The following is a 20,684-nucleotide window of genomic DNA, read 5'->3' on the forward strand; positions in this document are numbered from 1 at the left end:
TACTTTATTCCTCAGCAAATTAAAAGAAATCCCAGGTGTAATGAACAGCACGCTTTTCTGTTGAATCAATTAAATTTATTTTTTCATCTACATAATTATGCAACCAATTTGCTTACATAACTGATTGGCTTCTGTTGGGAAGCAAAAAACATGCTGCACATTATGGAAATGAAGAAAATCCCCGAAGGGCTGTGAGAGTGCTAACTTGATTAAAAGCTTCACTGAACTACAGTTAGTTCCCAAACCTTGTCAGTCCTCTTTTTAACCTTTTCTGCCTAGAAACGCTGTAGATTGCATGCAAATAACTCCAATCCCTAGGAGTTAATATCCCTTTGTTTTCAAACTGTCAGCAACAGGCATTTTTGCTCTGAGGATCCATGTCCCTGTATGAGCTGCACTTTGACAGCAACGATCTTGGAAGAAAAATAGATGTGTACATCGAGCATTACTAACAGACATAGACTTAAGCTGTGCCAGTGGAGGTTTAGGTTGGACATTAAGAAGAATTTCTTAACAGAAGGGGTGATTAGATATTGGGATGGACTGCCCAGGGAGGTGGAGGTGGAGGTGTTCAGGGAAAGACTGGACGTGGCAGTTCATGCCATGATTTAGTTGACATGGTAGGTCATAGGTTGGACTCGATGATCTCAGAGGTCTTTTACAACCTGATCCTGTGTAATTGCAGGAAAACCGCTGTTGCGTTCCCACCGGGACCGCAGAGCTCACGGCTGGTTCTTCGCCCCTCGGTGTTCTGTTTCTGCAGAACAAAGGCAACGTGAGGCGTGCGCGGGCATTTGGATAAACCGCTCCCGTGCCCTCTGCAGAACGGCAGATGTTTCTTGTGCCGTGGGTTTTCTCTTCTGTGTGCCTGACGAACTGCTGCTATCACAGCTATCCAGCCCGGGACACACCCGCTGGAATGGGAATGAGCCGCTTCCCACGGCGGGCCCGAGGGGCGGGGCCTGCGGGTGCGCTTGCGCGAACGGGGCTCGGGAGGGAGAGCGCTGCCCGCCCCGGGGAGGCCACGCCCACTGCCGAGTATTACGCCCCCTTCTGGTGCCACGCCCACCCGCTCGGCCCCGCCCCCGGCGGGAATCCCCAGCCCCGCCCCCTGAGGGGCCTCGGCGGGGGCGATGGGGCCGAGCCCCGGTGGGCGCCGTCCGGCCGCGACGGTAAGCGGGACCGGGCCGGCGGTCTCGCCGCGCCTCTCCTCGAGGGGAGGCCAGGGGAGGAGGGGATCGAGGAAAGCAGCGCGACCTCACTGCCCTCCTGCTCGGGGGGCCCGCTCGGACAGCGGCGACCGGCGGCCGGAGGACGGTGCGAGGCCGAGCCCGGGCGGTGGGGGGGTGGCAGGGGTGTATGCTTTGAGACCGGGCCGGGCTCCGTGGCCCTGTCTCCGCCGGCGGGGCGGGGGGCACGGGCCGCGGCCGGGGCCGGAGCGTGCCCGTGCGCCGGCACGCGCGGGCCGTACTTGCGTCTGGGCACGCGCGGGCCCGGCCGGCGGCACTGGCGGTCGGATCGGGCCGGGTCGGCGCCGCTCGGTTTGGGCTCGGCTGGACCGCGCTCGGCTCGGCTCGGCTCGGCTCGGCTCTCCCCGGCTCGAGCTCGCCTCGGCCGGACTCGGCTCGATTCGGCTCTGCCCGCTCGAGCTCGCCTCGGGATCGGTGGCCCCTTATTCCGCACCTTATCGTTGAAGGGTGCGAAAGGCCCGCGAGCCGGGGACTGTCGGCTCTGCCGTTTCCTGGGAGCACCTTTTCTCTAGTGAATCTTAAGGTGAATTCTACCAGGGCTCTGTTTTCAGTAGTTAAAATTGTCCCTGTGGTCGGGCCACTGTTTCCTTTCAAGCAGCGAGCGAGTCAGGTTGGCCCGAGCTTATTTTCTGAGCCGCTCTCATCTTGTTTACTTTTAGTCTTTTTCCTCGGTGCCGCCTCGGGTATAGGTGAGCACCCGAAATAGACACCCTGGGCCCGAGGTGAGATAGCAGCGATGTGCCAACGCCTGGTTGCCAAAGCGTTTTGCGAAGTGACTGCAACATGATTAATATTTTGTTCTGTGTTAGGAATTGTTAGTGACTTTGAGGTGGGGTGCAGGTGGAACTTGGTCAAGACCAGGAGATTTTGTTTTTTAACTAAGCAGTGTACCAATTTCTAAGTGGTTAATAGAGCATTCGAAGCAAGAAACAATGATGCTTTTGTCTGGTTATATAAAGCGTCACCGCGGATTAAGTGAGACTGTTGGGTTTTCTTCCATCCTCTGCCCAAACGCCTGAAGCTAAAATTACAGAGAGAGAAAACTTTTATTACCAGAGAGCTTGTTAATGTATTTAACTGAGTTTATGATTAAGACTGTTGTTACGGACACTAAAAATGCCATACATTATTACTGTCTTGCCCACCTAGCTAAAAATCAGAAGACAAAAAATATTGAGTATTCTGGGGTTATTTTAGCCCACCATATTTTTTTCTCCCACTATCTGTTTCTAGTAAAACAGCCTCTTGGTTAAGTAAGTTTTTATTAGTAAGTTGTAAAACTTCAAGTGTTTTGCAAGGGGCTCATAGGAACTGTCACACTGTATTGGAACATGGATGGTGTTTCTCTGATAACTGCTCATCTCAGCTTTTAAAGCATCATACTTAGCAGGCATGTTGTTTTGAAAAGTGCAAAGAAAAGTATATTTTTTTAAAAAGAGTGCGTGAAAACATAGAAGAAAACATTGCCAATAGAGAGCTTCCCTCATAATCCCTAATGATTAGGTGCATGTTTGCCCTCTGACATGCCCAGTGTTTTGTCAGTTGTTGGAAAACTCTGAGCTACAGTTGCTTAGTGCAGAAGTTTGTGGTAAAAAATGCTAATTCATTTTTATGAATGCCAGCCAACTTTTGATAAAAGATTTCCAGGCACTGTTGTAAGACAATGTCTTTCGTTTTGTTTTTATATTATGCTTCCAAAAAGTAGTTGGCATGTACATTTTAAAGTATTATCGTTTGTTTGAGAGTTTCAAACTTTGTAAAAAATTACATGGAATTCTATGAGCTTGTGTGTGTTAGTACTTAAAGAAAGCTTCTGGTTTTTTGTTTTTATTCAAAACAAAACTTGAACATCAGGAAGAGCAGGAAACATTGTCCACAGATAATTTTTAGAGTGTTTTTATTTCCTAACTGGAATGCCTTTAAATATTCATCCTCAAAGCAAAATACAGTAACAACTCTTAATGTTGGCAAGACTCTCTGTTAGTAGAGGAAACTGAAAACATTCTTACACAAACCTTTAGATTTTATGTGTGGTTGCTCAGTTTTGTTTTACTTTTGTGACTTTGAAAGTTACCACTTAAGATTTAGAGAATGCACTGATAAGTAGCAGGGGAAAATATCCCTTTCCATTACTTAACAGGATTTTTTTTTTCCTTTTTTTTTTTAAGTGAGTTAGTGGATGGCTGAAATTTGGCTTGACTACTGAGTTGCTGAAATGTTTTGCTGCTTGAGAACCGTGAGAAGGTATGGCATGTTGCTGACTTAATTCGTCTTTAGCATATGTATATGTATATATGTATGTTTTTGTATATGACTTGCATATATGTGAAACTGGTTTGGTATTTGTGTTTAGTGCTCATTTCTTTGATGTTCTCATCTTTACAGCTTGAAGCTTTCAGCAGAGCATCCACAGCTGAAAATTCCCAGAAGCCATATGCCTGTCCTCCAGTGAGACCCTAAAAAGGCTCTCAACAAAACAAGGGGTTTAAAATAGCTTAATTATGAGAAGGGGTAGTCCAAATGTGAATATGATGTCCAGTATATTACTGCACTACTGAGTTATTAAAGCTCAGTGTTTCAAAATGTGTGAATATGTCTATAACTATGAGCTTAATTTAGCCAAGCTTTTCAGTGCCAGAACTATAAGCCAAAAAGTTAAGCTTCAGAGAGATGTGAAGAAAAAGAAAGCTGGAGGGAATTATTTAATCAATAAATTAAATCAGCCCTAGAGTGTGATTGGATAATGTGTTGTAGTAGAGATTGTGTTTCATGTCTTTCATGAAGTGGAGACACTGTCCTCAAAGTGGTTTTGACCTTGATTTTAATACAAAGCCTTTCTCTGCTCTTCAGATCTAAATGAACCTCTTGGAACAGTCCTTGTTCCTTGTGAGTGGAGCCGTAAACATCTTTCTTGCATTTTAGCTCTCTAAATCCATTTTAGTTCACTTATTTTGTCACTTCAGTTGAAAGATGCCTGTCTTTCACCTTCACTGAATGAATTCTTCCTTCTGTCACGCAGACTAATTTTGGCCTTTGAGCATTTCTCTTTTAAGCAAGTTCAAAATAGACTTCTGGCTGGAATCCAGAGCCTTCCTACTAGCATGACAGTGTTGTTTAGACAGAAAACAAGGGAACTAAAGTTAGCCATACTTGGCCATTTTTCTTTTAGAATAGCAGGTGGAACTTTATGATTAATAAACTTGGAAGTATGATTAATAGTTTCTATGTGGGTTCGAACTTTTTTCCTGAACTATTGGAAACAACATGCAATGTAGCTTGAGAGTGGATGTGGGGAATGGTGTATAAGTGAACAGTGAACTGAGCTCTTCTTCCTCCTGGCGAGGTCTAGGAGGATGTGAATTTTTTTGCATAGCTTTTACTCAAAACTGTTCTCAGATAGATAACTGATTAATTTACTATTTTTCCTTTGCTGGAAAGAAATATTTTTCTTTTACTATTCTGTTTCCACTTGCTAAAAAAAAAAAAAATCTGCTTTTATTTTTTTTTTGCCAGCAAGACAATTATTTTGGCCTTTTCAAACCTAGAACATAGGACCAAGCGGACATGTACGCAGTGGGCTTTGCTTCCTTTCTTGCCAGGTCTACTAGAGATGTTTTTCCTGCATCACTGAGCACTGGTTATTTGGTCCAGGATGTTGAACAAATAGCTGTGAAACAGTCCTGCTAACTATTATTAATAAAGTTAATAGTTTTATGTGAATCGAAAGCACCTTTGTCTCTAGTCTGCCACATATTTAGGGTTTGCAGTTTGAATAATACTGTGAGGAGTGAAACAGCATTCTAATGCTTAACAGAGCAGAGTCTCTGCCCTTCTGAGTCGCAAACTAAAGTAAACATTAATCACAGAAAATGGCCTGTTGTGTGTTAGCTTGTGAAATCAGCTGAAGGAGAAACCTATTATTGAATATTTACCAATTCACACTTTCTTGTTGCTTTTATATGTACTGTCTCTTGGTAATCAGTTTGCTAAACCTGAATATCACCTTTGAGCTGTGGCAGGAAATTTTGTTAGTCTTTAATGCAGAACTTGTTTTTTTTTCCATTTCAATCCTCTGTTACACAAGTGTGCTTGTTATAGAACTGTTGTTTAATTTCTGCATAATTGCAGGTATTGAATAATTTGTGCTTTCTGAGCTTCGCAGAACTTCTTCAACCTAATTTTTCCTTCTAATCTTAGATGAAGCAATCTTTGTTTCCTACCACTGAAATTTCTTTAGTCCTTGTTTCTTCTAATTCAGTGAAGATTAAGGGACGAATAAGTATTGTCTTCTTATTTGATGTTTTCTACAAAAGGGTGTTTAAGAAAGTAGATTTTTCTTTTTTTTTTTTTTTTTTGTAATGGACACAAATATGGGAAACTCAGAAACTAATGTAGAACTTTTTTTGACTGAATTGTGATTATTATTCCTGGGTAAAATCTAATATTCTTTTGGCACTGCTTGAAAAATACTAGGTTTGGCTTTTAACGTGGAGGTTTGAAAATATATAAGGACTGGCTTTTAAGAGCAGCATCAGCAATACCTACAAAAAATACCACTAAAACCAGTATTTGCAATTTGAACTTCTTGACTGGGGAATTTTTCTCTGAGAAAGAAGAGGGAAAAGTTACTGTACTTATTTACATGTCTTTAATCAGCCATTAGCATCCACCATCTCTAGAAGCTGTTGGATTGGGTCTGTCGAAATACAGCTTTGTGAATCCTAAGGGGGAAAATCCAGAACTCAGACTGCTGATATCAATTTTAAATTATACTTGCAGTTGTGAACATTTACTCAATTCTGTCACATTCTAATGTAGTTTGTTTTGTCACTTGATTGATTGCATCGTACATAAATATTTTATTACTTTATTAGGTTATGTCTGGACAAGATATTGCTACAGTGTGTTCTTCAGGCAAGAACTTTGTCAGGAGCTGATGCCATCAATGCTCTCAGACCTTTCTATTTTGCTGTACATCCAGATTTCTTTGGCCAGCATCCCAAAGAGAGGGTAAAAATCTTTAAGTATGCTTTCTTTGTAAATATTTCATATATTAAGGATGGAAATTTTCTAGTTTTCCTGCTCTGAGAGGGACAAACATGGTGTTAGAATTTAATATGGTTGTTACCACGGAACAAAAAGATGCACTTTCTTTATTTTTAGCAAGGATAGAGCCCTTAAGCATCCTAAATACTATTTATTACTCATATTTTCTAATTGTTCTAAATAAAATACTGAATCCTCCTAATTTATAATACATACTACTTTATTACTTTGAAATGCTGTGCATTATATTTGAATCGGTGGATTTCTTTAAGCTTGAAAGCCTTAAATGTGGTTTTGGAGTGTACAGGTATGCACATCATACAGATTTATTAATGCAAGACAATTGTTAATGCTAAGAATATGAACTGTATAACTATTGCTAAGAGCAACTGGCATTTTGTAAAAACTAATTCTGCCTGTAAGATTAAAAAGGTTTAAATGAAAAATTACCAAATTCATCATCTGTAATGTTTTTTTGTTTGTTTTTGTTTTTAAATAGGAAGTAAATGAAAACTCTCTGAAGAGGTTAAACGGCTACTTGGAGAACCTACAGAAACCAGGATTTCGTTACTTGAAGCCAACTCAGCTTACTTTTTATGTAAGAGAAACAGAACCAAACTCTTCTAATGTTCAAGAATCCTTCAGTGCTTCAGGTGCTTTTATATCGTGCAGAATGTATCTTCCTGTATTTAAATTCTTTCCAACCATTACTTAGCCTTGTGCAGTCATAAAGACTTCTCAACTGAACAAAATCCTGTCAAACCATGAAAATATGTATTAGGTCAGACAGCTGGGACCATCCCAAATAATTAAACATCTTAAGCTTTTAAAAGCATTGAAAGAATGAGAAATTGCAGAGTTGAGGTCAAGTTACAGTAGGAGCAGGTAAAAAACATAGGTAGATGTAAATGATAATTTTTCTGCTTTTAATACCATTGTCATGTTTAACTGGAACAACAGTTGGGTCCTTGTCCTCATTGCAATTAACACGTAGTACACAATGTCAGGATACTTGTAGGATCGATAGGAACTTGTTCTGTAAAGCAGAAGCTGTATGGTATCTATAGCTTCAGTTTACCACATTGTCGCTTATCTTTGAGACTACAAATAATATTGCCAAATTTGGAATATTGTTTATGGTTAATTTTATTTGTCTCTAGTGTAGCAATATGCCTTACCTGACAGATGAGTTTTACATTCTATATCCTGACAGTTAAAACACTTGAGCAAATTGTGAGGGACCCAAGTGCTAGGTCCTAGAAAATAAAATCATACTGTTTTTCAAGAAAATAGTAGTTTTATGTTCAATCTACGTAATGTAACATTTGAAGTGGAAGCTGTCTTTTGCTCTTGAGTCAAAAGCTTGCTTTTTAACGGGGCAGTTTGGCCCAGTAGCTCTGAAGAGACATAGTTAAACCCCACGTAAATTTTGCAGTGAGTACTGAAATAACAGTATCATAACAATTTCCAACTATCTGTCCTTGTTTGGTTTCTGGTGTAAGAGGAAAGAAATGTGAATGCATTTTAAATAATTTTAATTAAATTATACTTGTATTTTGCAGGGTTTCGAGCAGTCAGTTTTACATTACGTACTAGGGATCTCCTGAGCACAGTATTAGATATTCTCAACTCCTGCAGTTTATCTACAGAGCATATTCAAAACTTGAATGTGGATTCTCAGCCACACAAGGAAGCAAAAAGCACAGTGAACAGACCTATCAAATGGGATAAGACTTATTATTCGTTTACTGGATTCAAGGATCCTGAGGAGGAACTAGAGCAAGCCCAGAGAATGGAAACAACTTTAATGTATGTAATGCTTTCATTGAACAGAAATTTTGTAACCTAAATTGGTCTTATTCTAATGCCGAGTTCTTAAAAGACAAGCAATAAGCATTCTGAACAATACAAAACTTTATTGTCCAACATGTAATTTTGTCATGCTTTTTATAATTAAAGAGAGTTGTAATGAGCTCCTGGGATAACTGTAATGCCAGCTAAGCTGAGGCATTCTTGTGTCTTTGCCCAGCAGTCATGTTTGGTCAATCCAGTTTTGGTTCATTTAGTTTTTCAGATTTGTGGAATATTGGTGGCAATTCAGAAGGAGACAGAAGGTCTACTTGCTCCAAATAGCTCCTTACCTCTTACAGTACTTCTAACTAACTCCTAACTTGATTGTTACTCTTTCATTATCAGGTTCCGGTGGGGGTGGGAGATAATACATGAAAACCAAGGTTAAAAGGTTTTAATTTGCCAGATATCTTGGTGTTGTGGTCCTCATTTGTTGTTCAGCATGCCAACCTTAATATTTAAATTGATGCAGTTATAAGTACTGAACTGGCATTAAAGGTAGCATGTTGTGTATTAGAAGTTAGTGCTCATTTTGGGGCACATACACGTTTTGTGGTCTTGAAAAACTTTTTGTAACTTTGTGCCATTTGAAATGAATGCAGGACTGTGTTGGAAGGATCTACAGAAGAAAGCATACCCCTCGTCCTGCATACCACCTCACAAAAAAAGCTGCTGTAACATGTGCAATTGTAAAACGCTTAACTGAAATTTAACATACTAGAGAATATTTTTCCTTAGTTTTACACATATACAAGAAATGCCAGGAACAGTTACATATTAACAGTCTCCTTTTAATACCTATCCATTTGGCATTGGTCCTCTCTTTTTACTTGAGTTTGAATTTGTTTGCTTAGAATGCAGTATGAGAATGGAAGTATTTGTAAAAAAAAAAAGAGTATGGAAATAAGTTTATGCTACGAACAAAGGCTAAATCTCTTAAAGAGTAACCCTATAAATAAAATTGTTTATTGATTGAAATTTTAGATGTACTCAATGAGTCATGTTTGTCTGGTTGTAATTATTGGCAAAAAAACTATAAAACTTTGACCCGTTTAATCTATGTCTGTGTCAGCTCTGTAAAAGTTACCTAACCTAACCCTCTAGTACAACCTCTTGTATTTGACAGTCTACTATGATCACTTTAGTTGGGTTTTTCGTTGGGCTTTGTTGTGACTCTTTTTTTTAAGGGCAGATGCATGGAAGCTTCTTTCATTAAAGCACAAAGTTCTGAAGCTGCCCCCTGAAGTCACACTGATCTGCTGCTCTACCCCTTTCATACCTTAAAGTCTTACAGTTTACGCTGTCAATGTCTTTTGGTTCCATTTGATTCCCTAGTCCCCTTCAAAGACATTAAATGCCAGGTTTTCCTTTGTAGATATCTTCAGGTGCAGCATTCAACAATTTCAGTTTCTATCCTCTATTTAAAAAAAAAAAAATCCCTTTACCTTTAATTTGAAATAAAACCTTTTTACGTTAGCAGTTAAAATTCAGTTACCTGTACTGTTTGAATAAAAGGTAATACAGCAGCATGCTTCTACTGCTGAGCTTTTTTTCCTCCTCTTTCAGATCCTGGCTGGATGATAATGGAGCAAGTGCAGTAAAAAAGCTCAAAAAGAGTTTGCCTCTTAGGAAAGAATTAGAACGTTTAAAATTTGAACTTTGTCATGAACTCCAGCTCTCAGATATCAGGTAATAAATTAGATCAGTTGGACTTGGATTAAGACAATCAAATCAAGGAAATGTTATCTAATTCTACCTCATGAGGTTTAAAGAATTGTTTCAACAAAAAAGCTATATTTCATAGATGAAAAAGTGTTATTGCATTGAATATTTTTGTTAAAGAATTCTTTTGGGACAAAAGTTACAATCTGCTCCTAGAGATCTCGTATTTGTAAGTAAAATTGTAGACTCCAGCTGAGGCAAACGCATAAATAGAAATAGAATCTGTGCATATGTGTTAGTTTGGGTGGTATTTTGCTGGTTAAAATTGCTTTTCCTGAATTCAAGTTAATATCTACAAAGATCACTAGGCTGGCAGTGAAATGCAGCTTTGCTCTTTGTACATATTGTGTGAATGATTAATAAAAATGTTCTTTCTAGTGCTTTGTTACCCACCCTCCAGAGTAGGAGGAGATTTGTTTCCTTGGAAGGGCTGAGTGTAGCTGAAGATTTTGATTCTTCAGAATATTTTCCAGAAAATAATTTGCAATCCCTTTTTAAATTTTGTGCCTTTGACTGAGGATGTTCTGAAATGAGATATTCAGGGTGGGAAAATGGCAGTGAAGGTATTCACTGATGGAAAAATTAACTTTGGGGGATTATTTCAAGGGCCAGTCTATTTTTCAAGGAAAATAGAGAGTTGGAGCCTCTGAAATCATGCTTTTGTCCTTTCACCCTGTAAAAGGCCCTGGCTTCCTTTAAGCTGAAGCCAGTTTTTTTGAACAAAATTTCTAATCCTCTGCAACTGTGCTGTGGTGAGGGTTTTTAAGATTCTGAAGCAGTCTCCAGTATTAAACTCGTGCATTTGATTTAATTCATTGCTTATATCTAATTTTCTTATAGTTTGTGCTTTTAAAATTCACTAAAACTATTTGTGTTCCATGCAGAGTTATTAACCTTCCACGAGTTATATTGTTATAATTCAGAAAAGAATGTGCGTGTTGGAAATCTGACAAACCGGTATCTTAATAGGAAACTATTGCTTGTGATCCTGCAGCCTAATGCCAGTGTTCACAGAGGTCTGAAAATTAACTGGGTCATTGGCTTTATTCCATGTATAAGTTTAGGACAGCTGAAGAGATGCCACCTTTTTATATTCCTGTCTGGTGCTGCTGAAAGCAAAGTGATATTGCTAGGTAACAGTTAAGTAGTTATTTGAATTACTTAGATTAAATTGCCTCACAAGTGCTGTGGCGTAGTGCCATTTCCTGCATCCCGAAGAGTGAGGTTTTGCCAGTTAAGTTTCCCCAAATGAGATAATGTGGGTTGACCTCAGCCAGCAGTTAAGTCCCCACACAGCCACTTGATACACCCCGAGCGGGATGGGAGAAAGAGAAAAGGAAGAGCAAAACCAACAAAATTTGTGGATTAAAGTAGAAGTTCTACTAGTGAAGCAAAGCTGTGAGTTCAAGCAAAGCAAAAGGAGGAATTAATTAATTGTTCCCCTGTGGGAGGCAGGTGTTTAACCCATTATGGAAGGCAGGGCCTCAGTATGTGTGATGCTTGCTTGGGAAGACAAACACCATAATCATGAGGATCCCTCCTTCCTTCTCTGTTCCCAGTGCATTTATTGCTGAACACAACATACGGTCTGGAATAACCCTTTGGTTAGTTGGAGTCACCTGTCATGATTTTGTCCCCTCTCAGCATCTTGCCCACCCCAACTTACTTGGTGATGCTGAGGGGCAGAGTTGGAAGAAAAAGTGAAGACCTGGACACTGAGCCAGCACTTCACAAAATATTGGTGTGTTATGATCACTGTTTTAATAAAAAATGCAGAAGATGGGTGCTGTGAAGAAAATTAACTCAATTCCAGACAGACCCAGCACAACAAGTGAATAGTGATTTCCTACTTTGAGACAGTTTTATATCAGCTCTGTAAAAGGGTGTATTTTTTCAATACACCAGGACAACTTCACAATTTAAATGTTTTTGCAATTTAGTTAGAAATCTGATCTGTCTGTGATAGAAAAGATGTCCAAACTGCGTATATTAAAGTCACCAAGGTAACACCTGGCTCCTGTATGGTTTAACAAAAATTACTCCACTGTAAAATATAAATAATTCATAGCAACTTTCCACTGGAATCATAGTAATGTTTGGGGCTAGGAAATCAAAAAGAAAAAAACCACCTTAGATACTGTATTTGCTCCTCTGGACAAACATTACACAGTGTGCAAACAAACGGCATGCTCCATGACTGAGCCAAATACTGAGTCGTCTGTCACTGTTTTCCTACTAAACCCCTTCTAATTGGGGAAGAGATTTGCAAGTTCTGGTCTGTCTACCGGATTTTGTATTTGTTTTTCTTATATCTGTCATTGGTTTTCTTTGTTTTTTTTAAGAAACACTTAATATTATTAAAAAACACAAATTTTATTTAGACTTTTTATCTGTTCAAATAGCAAATAACATGGACAGCTTTTTGGTAGCACTTGCTTCTATTACTGTTGAAGTGCTATTTTATGTGTGTTGTAAGGCTTTGACCCACATCTCAACTTCATTGATTTTTTTTTTTTTAAATGATATTGAGAATTAAATGCTTTCAATTACATTTTTATGTAGGTGGCAGAGAAGCTGGGGTATTGCTCACCGCTGTAGCCAACTACACAGTCTGACTCGCTTAGTCCAACAGCGACCTGAAGTATTAAAGAATGTTAAAGGTATTTCTGTTGCTTGTTTCATATATCCTAATGTAGAATTCATTTAGAGATGAGCATGGGTCTTCTGTGACAACAGAGCTCCAGTTCTTTTCATAAATGCCTTTCGTAACTGCAGAAATAAACTTGCCAGGCTTACTGAAAAGCTGATGTGAACTTTTAAGCTACTGGGTATTTTTTAATGTGGCCTTGCCTTATAGTATATTTGCTACACTCAGCTTATAGTTTAATAAATGCAAACAGAGTGAGTTGAAGGCACCAGACTTAATATTAACAATGAAGGTAAAACATCTAGTCTGAACCTCTGAAAAGGTGGAGACTGTTACCCATGGTAGATCCAAAACAAAAATGTGAGGAGCTCTCTAAGTCATTATAAGGAGGTCTTATAAGAATACCTTTAAAATTGTATATGTTTTCTCTTCTTTCGTGTGTTCCATAAAATAACTATATTAAAGTCGGTATTTTCTCAAGAAAAACTAAAATATTCTGTAAACCTGACCTACCATTCCTCTCATACAGCAGTTTGACGTGTGGCAGTAGCTCTTTCCTCTAATTGTAATTCCACATTTTATGCCTGTCTGCAGATAGTCAGTTTTAAGATGCTTTCATTTGAGGGTCCACCTAATCCTTTGTCAAAAGACAGCGGGTAGGACAATAAGTAGTAGTTTTAAATTGTATCAGGTTTCAAATTAGTTTCTTTTCCTAAGCATGCTAAGGATTTAAAGTGTTGGAGAAGTCTGTCTTGTGAACCAGTTGTAGTCTCCATCTTTGAAGATCTTTAATAATATGCTGGACAAATACCTGTCAGTAATTATAAAGGTACAGTTGATCTTGCCTTAGGGTACAAGAATGGACTTAGATGCCTTAAAGTCAGTGTTGCTCTTTCTTTGTGATTTTGGAAAACTGATTTCTGAGACCAAGAGCTTCCCTTTAAGCCTTGTCTTATAGATTAGTACATCACACTGAGGACTTTTGTGGAAGCTTATTTTGATAAATAGTTAGTTGCCTGTGCTCTTACCCTAAAGAATTTTTGAGGATCTTTGTTTCACTTAAAAAACCATTCTCAGACTCAAAACTGATTTATCACCCTAAGAATACAGCTGGAATTATCCTTTTATGTTGTCTCTATTTTTTCTTTAAAAGAAGAGTGAAAATCTAATGTGAAATGAAAATTCTTACAGCCTGCATGTTACAGAGAGTTCTGTGAAAGTAGTGTTGAATGACTATGCTAATAGTTATTTGACCAACTTTTACCTTACCTAATGTATACTTTAGGCATATAACGTTTCCTACTGTATGTGTTATTTGTACAGATTCTTTGAATATGCTGTCTGCTGAGATTTTTTCTTATTTTAAAAGTAGTCATAAGAAAAAAATCCAAGTATCTAAAAAACTATCAAGTTCAAACTGGGAGAAGGCAAATGTTAAGTCAGGTTTGTATGAAAAAAATTTCTTAAACTAGACTTCTCAAGAATCTCTCTTAAACTTTGAGAACAACAAAAGCATCTACTCGTGTGCATTTGTGCTGCAGAAATACATTGTGAGAATTATTGCAGTAACCCAAATTACTAAAGAGCTTTGTTCAATCTCTAGGGCACACGGTGGTATTTACAGATTGCTCGGGTATGAGTGCAGCAGGACACATAATGCTGGGGACCATGGATGTTCACCATCACTGGACCAAAGTAAGAGGATTTCAGAGTAAATGATAATGCCTTTTGTTATGACATCCTTTTTTAAAGTATAACAAAAATACTAATAGGCGCAGATAAATGAGGAGTAGTTTAAAGCAAACACTTAACTATTATGTTTAGCATCACTGCGTTCTAAATTTAATCCTGAGTATGCTGTTACTAGCAACAGTCTTTGTCAGCTCTTTACTGCTGCTTTCATTAACAAGTCAGTACTACTCCTGATTAGATACAAAGAAAACTAATTTGTTTTGCACCGTTCCAGTCTGTGCAACAAGCACTGGCAGAATATTTTGTGATCCATAAAGAGCTCATTTCCATGAAGAACTAATGAATTTTATTCAGATTTTTCTTAAATATGAGATTTAAAGGGTATTGTGAACTGGTGATTTCAGTCAATGACTGCTAACCAACCCTGTCACTCCATTTTGTTCTTTTAGGCAGCTAATGTGGATGTTGCAGAAATTTATCTTTAGTGACTATGTCAGTTCTGCTGCTGATTGTGTAAGGTTCAGTTGATAAGCTTTCTGGCATTCTAAATGATAAAGTATTATATGCAAAGAACCAAAAATTAAATTTGTAGTGATATCATCATGTCACATCAGTAATTTTTCTTTAACCTTGGTTGCTGAAATATTATTGATAATTCTATCAAAAAGTACTGTTTTGTAAAGGAGATAATTCATGGAATTTCATAGTAGGAAATTTCACCCTGCTAGAATATGAGAATATTCTATTTCTTTAGTCCAGTCAGTGCATAATATGAAAACTTGACACTCAGTCTTCTTTCTCTGGTGGTTGAATTTTTGCCTCTACATGTGTCACTGAGGGAGAGAACAAACCCTGGTTTGTTAGTGTGAGTGATTTACTCAGGCCTTACATGAGAAACTAGAATTTAATAAAAAACTTTCTAGTTTCGGATTTGAGAGTGTTGATAGCCATTGGAATAAAAGTGTTCTGATGAATTCTAAAATAAACTCTCATCTTCCTTGAAAAGAAAAATGCTCTGTCTTTCTAACTTTGCCAAGGGTTTCTCAGAGGAGGCCATATATCTGCACAAAATGCCATGCAGATGGGAAAATGTGTGTAGTTAATTGTAGTGATGGTCCAAAAGAAAGGTATAAATTTGAACCTGAAATCAATGACTTTCTATTTTAAAATGCGCTGAAGATCATGTGAAATGTTACATAGAAAAAGTCAGTGAAAATCTTGATGGGGTTGATTTGGTTTTTAGAGGGCATAATTGTCCAATTCTGCCCCATTTTAGAAAACAGAGTGCTAACAGGTTTTGTTACTAATTGTTAGAAGAAGGAAGCAGTAGGATGCTGTCGAAGTCAGTCTCTAGAATGCTTCCTCAGAAGTACAACATTTAGAGGATTTTTGCCTTTTTTCTCGGTAATAAATGCAAGTGCTGAACCAATAAATTTTATTGTGCCAAAAGCTGTTCTGCTTCTGCTACTCTCCTGTGTTTTTTTAAGACATGTTCTGAAATCACTTGACTTGTTCCAGTAGCAGCTTTTTTTTTTAAATGGAAAACTACGTTATAGTAATAACAGGGTAGATGGTAAGTAGTGACAATTGTTTGAGGAATAGCTGTACCGCTATAACTGTGGTACAAAACAAATGCTTTGTTTTGGCTTAAGATTATATTTTTTTTTATCTGGGACTGTTAATTTCTGTATATATAGAGGACATTCATCCATCTTTTTATGCCCTCTTGGTGCCTTTATAGTATAAATATGAAAAATACTTACAATCTTAGTCCCAAATGTATATATTTGATATTTCTCAATTTTGGCATTCTTTGATTTTATTTTTTTCCCCTTGGGTTCCGTATTTGCATTGTTAAGTGTCTCTTTTATTGTTTTTTGTTATTTTTTTAATTTATTAAATTTAATTTTATGCTCTCTGACATAGGAGATTTTTTTTGTCTGTGTGCACAGATTTTTGAGAGACTGCCAAATTATTATAAGCTTCAAAAAAGGCTGCTGTTCTTGGAAGATCGGATAAGCGAACTTCTGGGAGGCATACAAGTCATATATATTGAAGAACTGCAACCTTTGTTGACTCTAGAAGAGTACTACGAGACTCTGAACGCTTTCTATAATAAATTACGTGACAGTAGACTGCCTTTTCATCCTCGCAGTCTGCGAGGTTTGCAAATGATCCTGGAAAGGTAGGTATTTGCAGGAAAGGTTTATTTCTTTCAGAGCTTTTACTCTTTTTTTTTTTTTTTTTTTTTTTTTCGGTACCCTGATTATTGCTCTCACTAAGAAGAAAAGTAATATAATCTCAGATTTTCATTATGTCAAAGTCGTTTTGTTTCTGAAGGTTTTAAGTGCATTTTTGTGGGTTAAGAAGGAATCAGACTGAAGAAAATCCTGCTTTATTTCATTCAAGTTGGACTCAAAGTTCTCTCTTTATTTTTTCAGTGTTGTGCTGGGGTAAATCAAAAGTTTTGTGCTCTCGTGCTGGTGTTCATATTTTTTAAGTATTGTTGTCAGTTGTTTCTGAAATGTAGTTTTAAAAAAGAATTATGTATTATGTTTCTGCAGACTCATGAACCAAACTTGATTAGTTTTTTACCAGTTATTCTGATAGTGATTAATTTATATTCTTTTATCTTCAGAATTCGTTCTGAAAGTAATTAATGGAAATACTTGCATTAAAAAATTATTCCTTGTTCTTTACTTCCATCATGTTTCATAAGTGACAGATATGCACCAAGCTTACATGAATTTGGACACTTTATGATCCCAACGGTCTGCGATCCAGTAGCTCTTCAATGGTTTATTATTGCCAAAGCACAGGAAGCAAGAGAGAATCTGAAGAGGAAGGAGGAGTAAGTGTTTGTGTGACTTGATACATTTTAGCTCATTAAAATCTTTGCATGTCACGTTTTTTATTTGGAGGAGGAGGAGAACTTTGAAGAACGTATTCATACTCTTCTGGTGGAAAAAATCTTCTGTTTATAGAACAGAACTTTAACCATCAGCTTTACTAAGTGAAGAATTACGGCATTCAGTGAACACAAAACAGCTGTTAGAAAATGCCCTCCTTCACCTTGTAGAAACTTCATTCAGATATAAAAGATCTTTGCTTACAAGACAAAGTTGCATAATTTTTTAACAATTACTTTCCAAAGGGAAGGAGTTTTTTTTTTAAGGAAGACACCTTTTAATTGGATAAGATAAGCAACAACTTCTATTAATGTTAATTACGATGTGACAAAAAGCAGTAAAATCTAAACTAAAAATATTGAGACAGCTGCAGAATCATTACTTCTAGTTGTTTGTCAGTTAGTTTAGAAAAAGGTTAGTTAGCACCTAACAAGGGGTTCTCCCTGTGTCCAGCTAACTTGAATTCCTTCAAGGGAGCCTGAGGTTCCACAGAACAGGACAGCTTGTGCCTCAGTATTAGGGAAGGCGCTCAGGAGGGTGGTGGGGATATGGTCCACAGAGAGGACAGGCTTGCCCTAGGGTAACTCACCGTCTCAGGTCATCCCAGGTGGACTGGGCTCTTGTACAGTGATCTGAGTGCCTCAGCAGAGCACAGTGCCGTGCAAGTGCACTGAGATCCCATCCTGAGCTGTGGAAAGAGTGGTGGCGAGGCCCTGCAATAGTATTTTCATGTGTTCTCAGTAGCTGTGTCCGTGCTTGGCTTGGGCTGATTCACCTCCCCAGTCTGGCACAGGGTCTGTGTTGTAGGGCAGCACTGGTGCTGATTCTGTAGCCGGGCTGGCTGGAAAGTACAGCTGTGTTAGCGTGTCACAGTGCCTGAGCTAGTGAGACTTGCTGAGCTTGAACTGTCTGCGTTAGTTGATCAGTCACAGCTCCAGTGACTTAATTAACTCTACACATTAACTTTATTTCTGAGTAGTTCGAGTTTGCCATGTGGTGTCTTATCACCCTGGGATGAAAGGAAAAAAAATCATCTACAAACTATGAATTCAGTATTCTTAGAATCATCTAGGTTGGAAAAGACCTTTAAGATTGTCCGGTCCAACTGGATCCATATAATTCTGCATTTAGGAAGTTACTAACACATCTGATGTGCATCAATTGACTGTACCTATCAACTGTTGGTTTTGATGACATACAGAGTACTGGTGTAATTATGAACATGGGAATAATTACGAATATGATCTTATACTTCAAACTTACACTTTCATTATTTAAGTACTTGCATGCCTTACATTAAAAAGGAGCTTTATAGGATTTTTATTTTGGTATTTTCCCCTTTTACTTAGTGAGCAAAAAGATGTCATGGTGCAGGCTTTTAAATGTGACTCCCTGGGTGTGCTTTTGCCCATGGTCATGAAAGAATGTTCAGTCTGACTTCTGAGTAGACACAGGTATCAGCATGCACAAAAATCTCAAGTCTCCCAACTGTACATTAATTGATACGTTTGTTTACATGCATATAACCTACTTATTTCATTATTTCCTATTTTAATATGTATTCAATATATATTGAAATGCTTATTTCAAGGTGGTTTGGTGTTTGTGTTTTTTTTTTTTTTTAAGATGCTGAGTTCTAACTTTGTCACTGTGTGTTGCCTTCATTTGCTAGGATGATGATTACAGAAAAAGAGCTAATCGATACTTCCACTGAAAAATTCTCATTGGACCGGCTGTATAAGGAGCCGAGTGTTTCCAGTGCACAGATGATAGATTGTTGTAAGCGGCTGCTGGAAGAATCACTGCCATACCTACAAGGCATGCACCTTTGCATTTCACATTTCTACTCTGTGCTGCAAGATGGAGACCTGTGTATACCTTGGAACTGGAAAAACTGAGGGACATATCTGATAATCAGATGAATTGTTTATTTTCTGTAAGAGGTTATAAATATGAATGTTTTTAAGAGTAAATTATTTAAATCTGTATTTTGATATCAGTATTCAACGTACAAATTTTCTTCCAGCTGCTGCTCAAGAAGGAGTGGAGGAGTCCTAGACAATTTGCACAAGCCACAGTATTGGTAGTTCTGAAAAAGGCATTTGTACATTATCCATACTACTGTAGAAGTCCCAGTGTATGTTAGCAGTTGTGAAACTGCATTTTTGTAGTGAATTCTGAAAATACATTAAATTATGAGTCTGCAAAAATGTGCTTGTGTATTTTTGATATATGTGAATATTGCCAGATAGATCACCTTTAAGAGGGTGCTATTCAAGCCAGACCTTATATGTTATCTTAAGGGATTCACTGAATGCAGATGCTCAGTACAAAATTAATCTGCTGGCAATGATGGCATTTCCTGCTGCTGCCTGTTACTGAATTAGGAAAAAGGAAAAAAGCAAGGAAAAAACAACAGATTATTTCTACCTTGCTGAAGAAAGCAGTACATTAACTTGGTGTCTACAGCAGAGTTTCATATGCTGGTCCAACAGTGTTGCCTTAGAATTCCAAAATACGGCAGTTGTACTGTCTGCAGTTACTTTAAAGCAGATGTCATTCTCTTTTTGTTTTCCAGCATTTGCTCCATAAATACAGACAATCCTCTTTACTTACACTATAACAGATTGCAAATCCCATTTACAACACTTAAAACCTGAGTAGTTTAATGTGACATCTAAGAAAAGGAAGCGTTGATTTGTGTGGGATTGTCTGCAAGGGTAAGTATTTCTCAATAAGAACAAGGAGTTTGCAGTACAGCAAAGGGATCTTTACTGGTACTTTATTCCTTGAAAAAAACCCATGAAATAAAGTGTGAATGTATGTCAACACTTTTTCATTGTAATACATGCCAACATGCATTTTGGTATTTGGATTGCTACTTTACAAAATATCTTTTGAGAAACACCAACTGCTTCACATTTCTGCACTTGAATTCATCATAACTGGCAAAAAAAAAAGGGGGGGAATTGTCAAATGCCTACGTACCTTGTCTTTTTATTTGTATTGAGCAGGGAAATTATTGTGGTTCTCTGTTTTCTCCTGTTAAAAGGCTTAGTGTCATGTTGTTTGATATGTTTTCAAACTTAAAACAAAAACCCTTGCTGTGATCTCAAGTGTGTGTGGTAAAACATTGAGGCAGAAGCTGGGACTTTTTCAGGCTTTCAGTTCAGGGCTATTACTGGCAATTCCTTGTGTAGGATTTGAAGGTCAGTTGATAGTTTCTTCTAAGTAGTTAACTTCCATTGCACGTTAGTTACCTCTCTCGCTCCATCAATCCTTGATGGTCCTGTCCCTGTACCCCCTGTGCTAAGCAATTGAGCCAGTCCTGTCAGCTGTAGCCCAGCAATATTCCCTGTAGTAGCTCTTTGAAAGCAGGGTGTAGTTGGCAATAAAAAGTGGAAGAAGTGGAGTTTTTTTCTTGCTTGAATTGAATGACCCCTTACAGATCTTGAGGCAATAAGCAGCAGTCCAGTTTGATTGTAGAGGAGATGATAAAAAGTCTGAGGGGGGGTGGGGGTGTATGCAACCAAGAGCCAGATGGGATGCTGAGAGGACTAACACTGT

At 38.1% G+C, this 20,684-nt stretch overlaps 1 protein-coding gene across 2 annotated transcripts; it reads left to right on the top strand.

The window, feature by feature from the left end:
• Positions 1 to 1,107: 1,107 nt before the first annotated feature.
• On the top strand, positions 1,108 to 20,066 carry TCAIM (T cell activation inhibitor, mitochondrial). Of its 2 annotated transcripts, XM_027897589.1 has the most exons (12): positions 1,108 to 1,172; positions 3,086 to 3,129; positions 3,419 to 3,494; positions 6,125 to 6,260; positions 6,796 to 6,949; positions 7,859 to 8,105; positions 9,714 to 9,836; positions 12,432 to 12,529; positions 14,120 to 14,211; positions 16,161 to 16,393; positions 16,928 to 17,059; positions 18,790 to 20,066. In XM_027897589.1, the coding sequence occupies exons 3-12, from the start codon at positions 3,466 to 3,468 to the stop codon at positions 19,013 to 19,015; spliced, it is 1,470 nt and encodes a 489-aa protein (XP_027753390.1). In that variant the 5' UTR covers positions 1,108 to 1,172; positions 3,086 to 3,129; positions 3,419 to 3,465; the 3' UTR covers positions 19,016 to 20,066. The 2 variants fall into 2 exon arrangements, with proteins under 2 accessions (XP_027753390.1, XP_027753399.1); XM_027897598.1 differs by lacking the exon at positions 1,108 to 1,172 and having other exon boundaries at positions 3,086 to 3,126; positions 3,416 to 3,494.
• The last annotated feature ends 618 nt before the right edge of the window (positions 20,067 to 20,684 follow it).

Source organism: Empidonax traillii, unplaced genomic scaffold (genome assembly GCF_003031625.1).
Source record: "Empidonax traillii isolate 1590-97213 ecotype Southwest subspecies unplaced genomic scaffold, ASM303162v1 scaffold19:size3308961, whole genome shotgun sequence".
Classification (NCBI taxonomy): domain Eukaryota; kingdom Metazoa; phylum Chordata; class Aves; order Passeriformes; family Tyrannidae; genus Empidonax; species Empidonax traillii.

What these genes read in the sequence shown, in the direction of transcription:
- TCAIM (XM_027897589.1), top strand. Translation starts at nt 3,466, where the DNA reads ATGTTTTGCTGCTTGAGAACCGTGAGAAG. An exon ending in AGTATTAAAGAATGTTAAAG is followed by an intron (nt 12,530 to 14,119) that starts GTATTTCTGTTG and finishes TTCAATCTCTAG; the next exon opens with GGCACACGGTGGTATTTACA. An exon ending in TTCACCATCACTGGACCAAA is followed by an intron (nt 14,212 to 16,160) that starts GTAAGAGGATTT and finishes CTGTGTGCACAG; the next exon opens with ATTTTTGAGAGACTGCCAAA.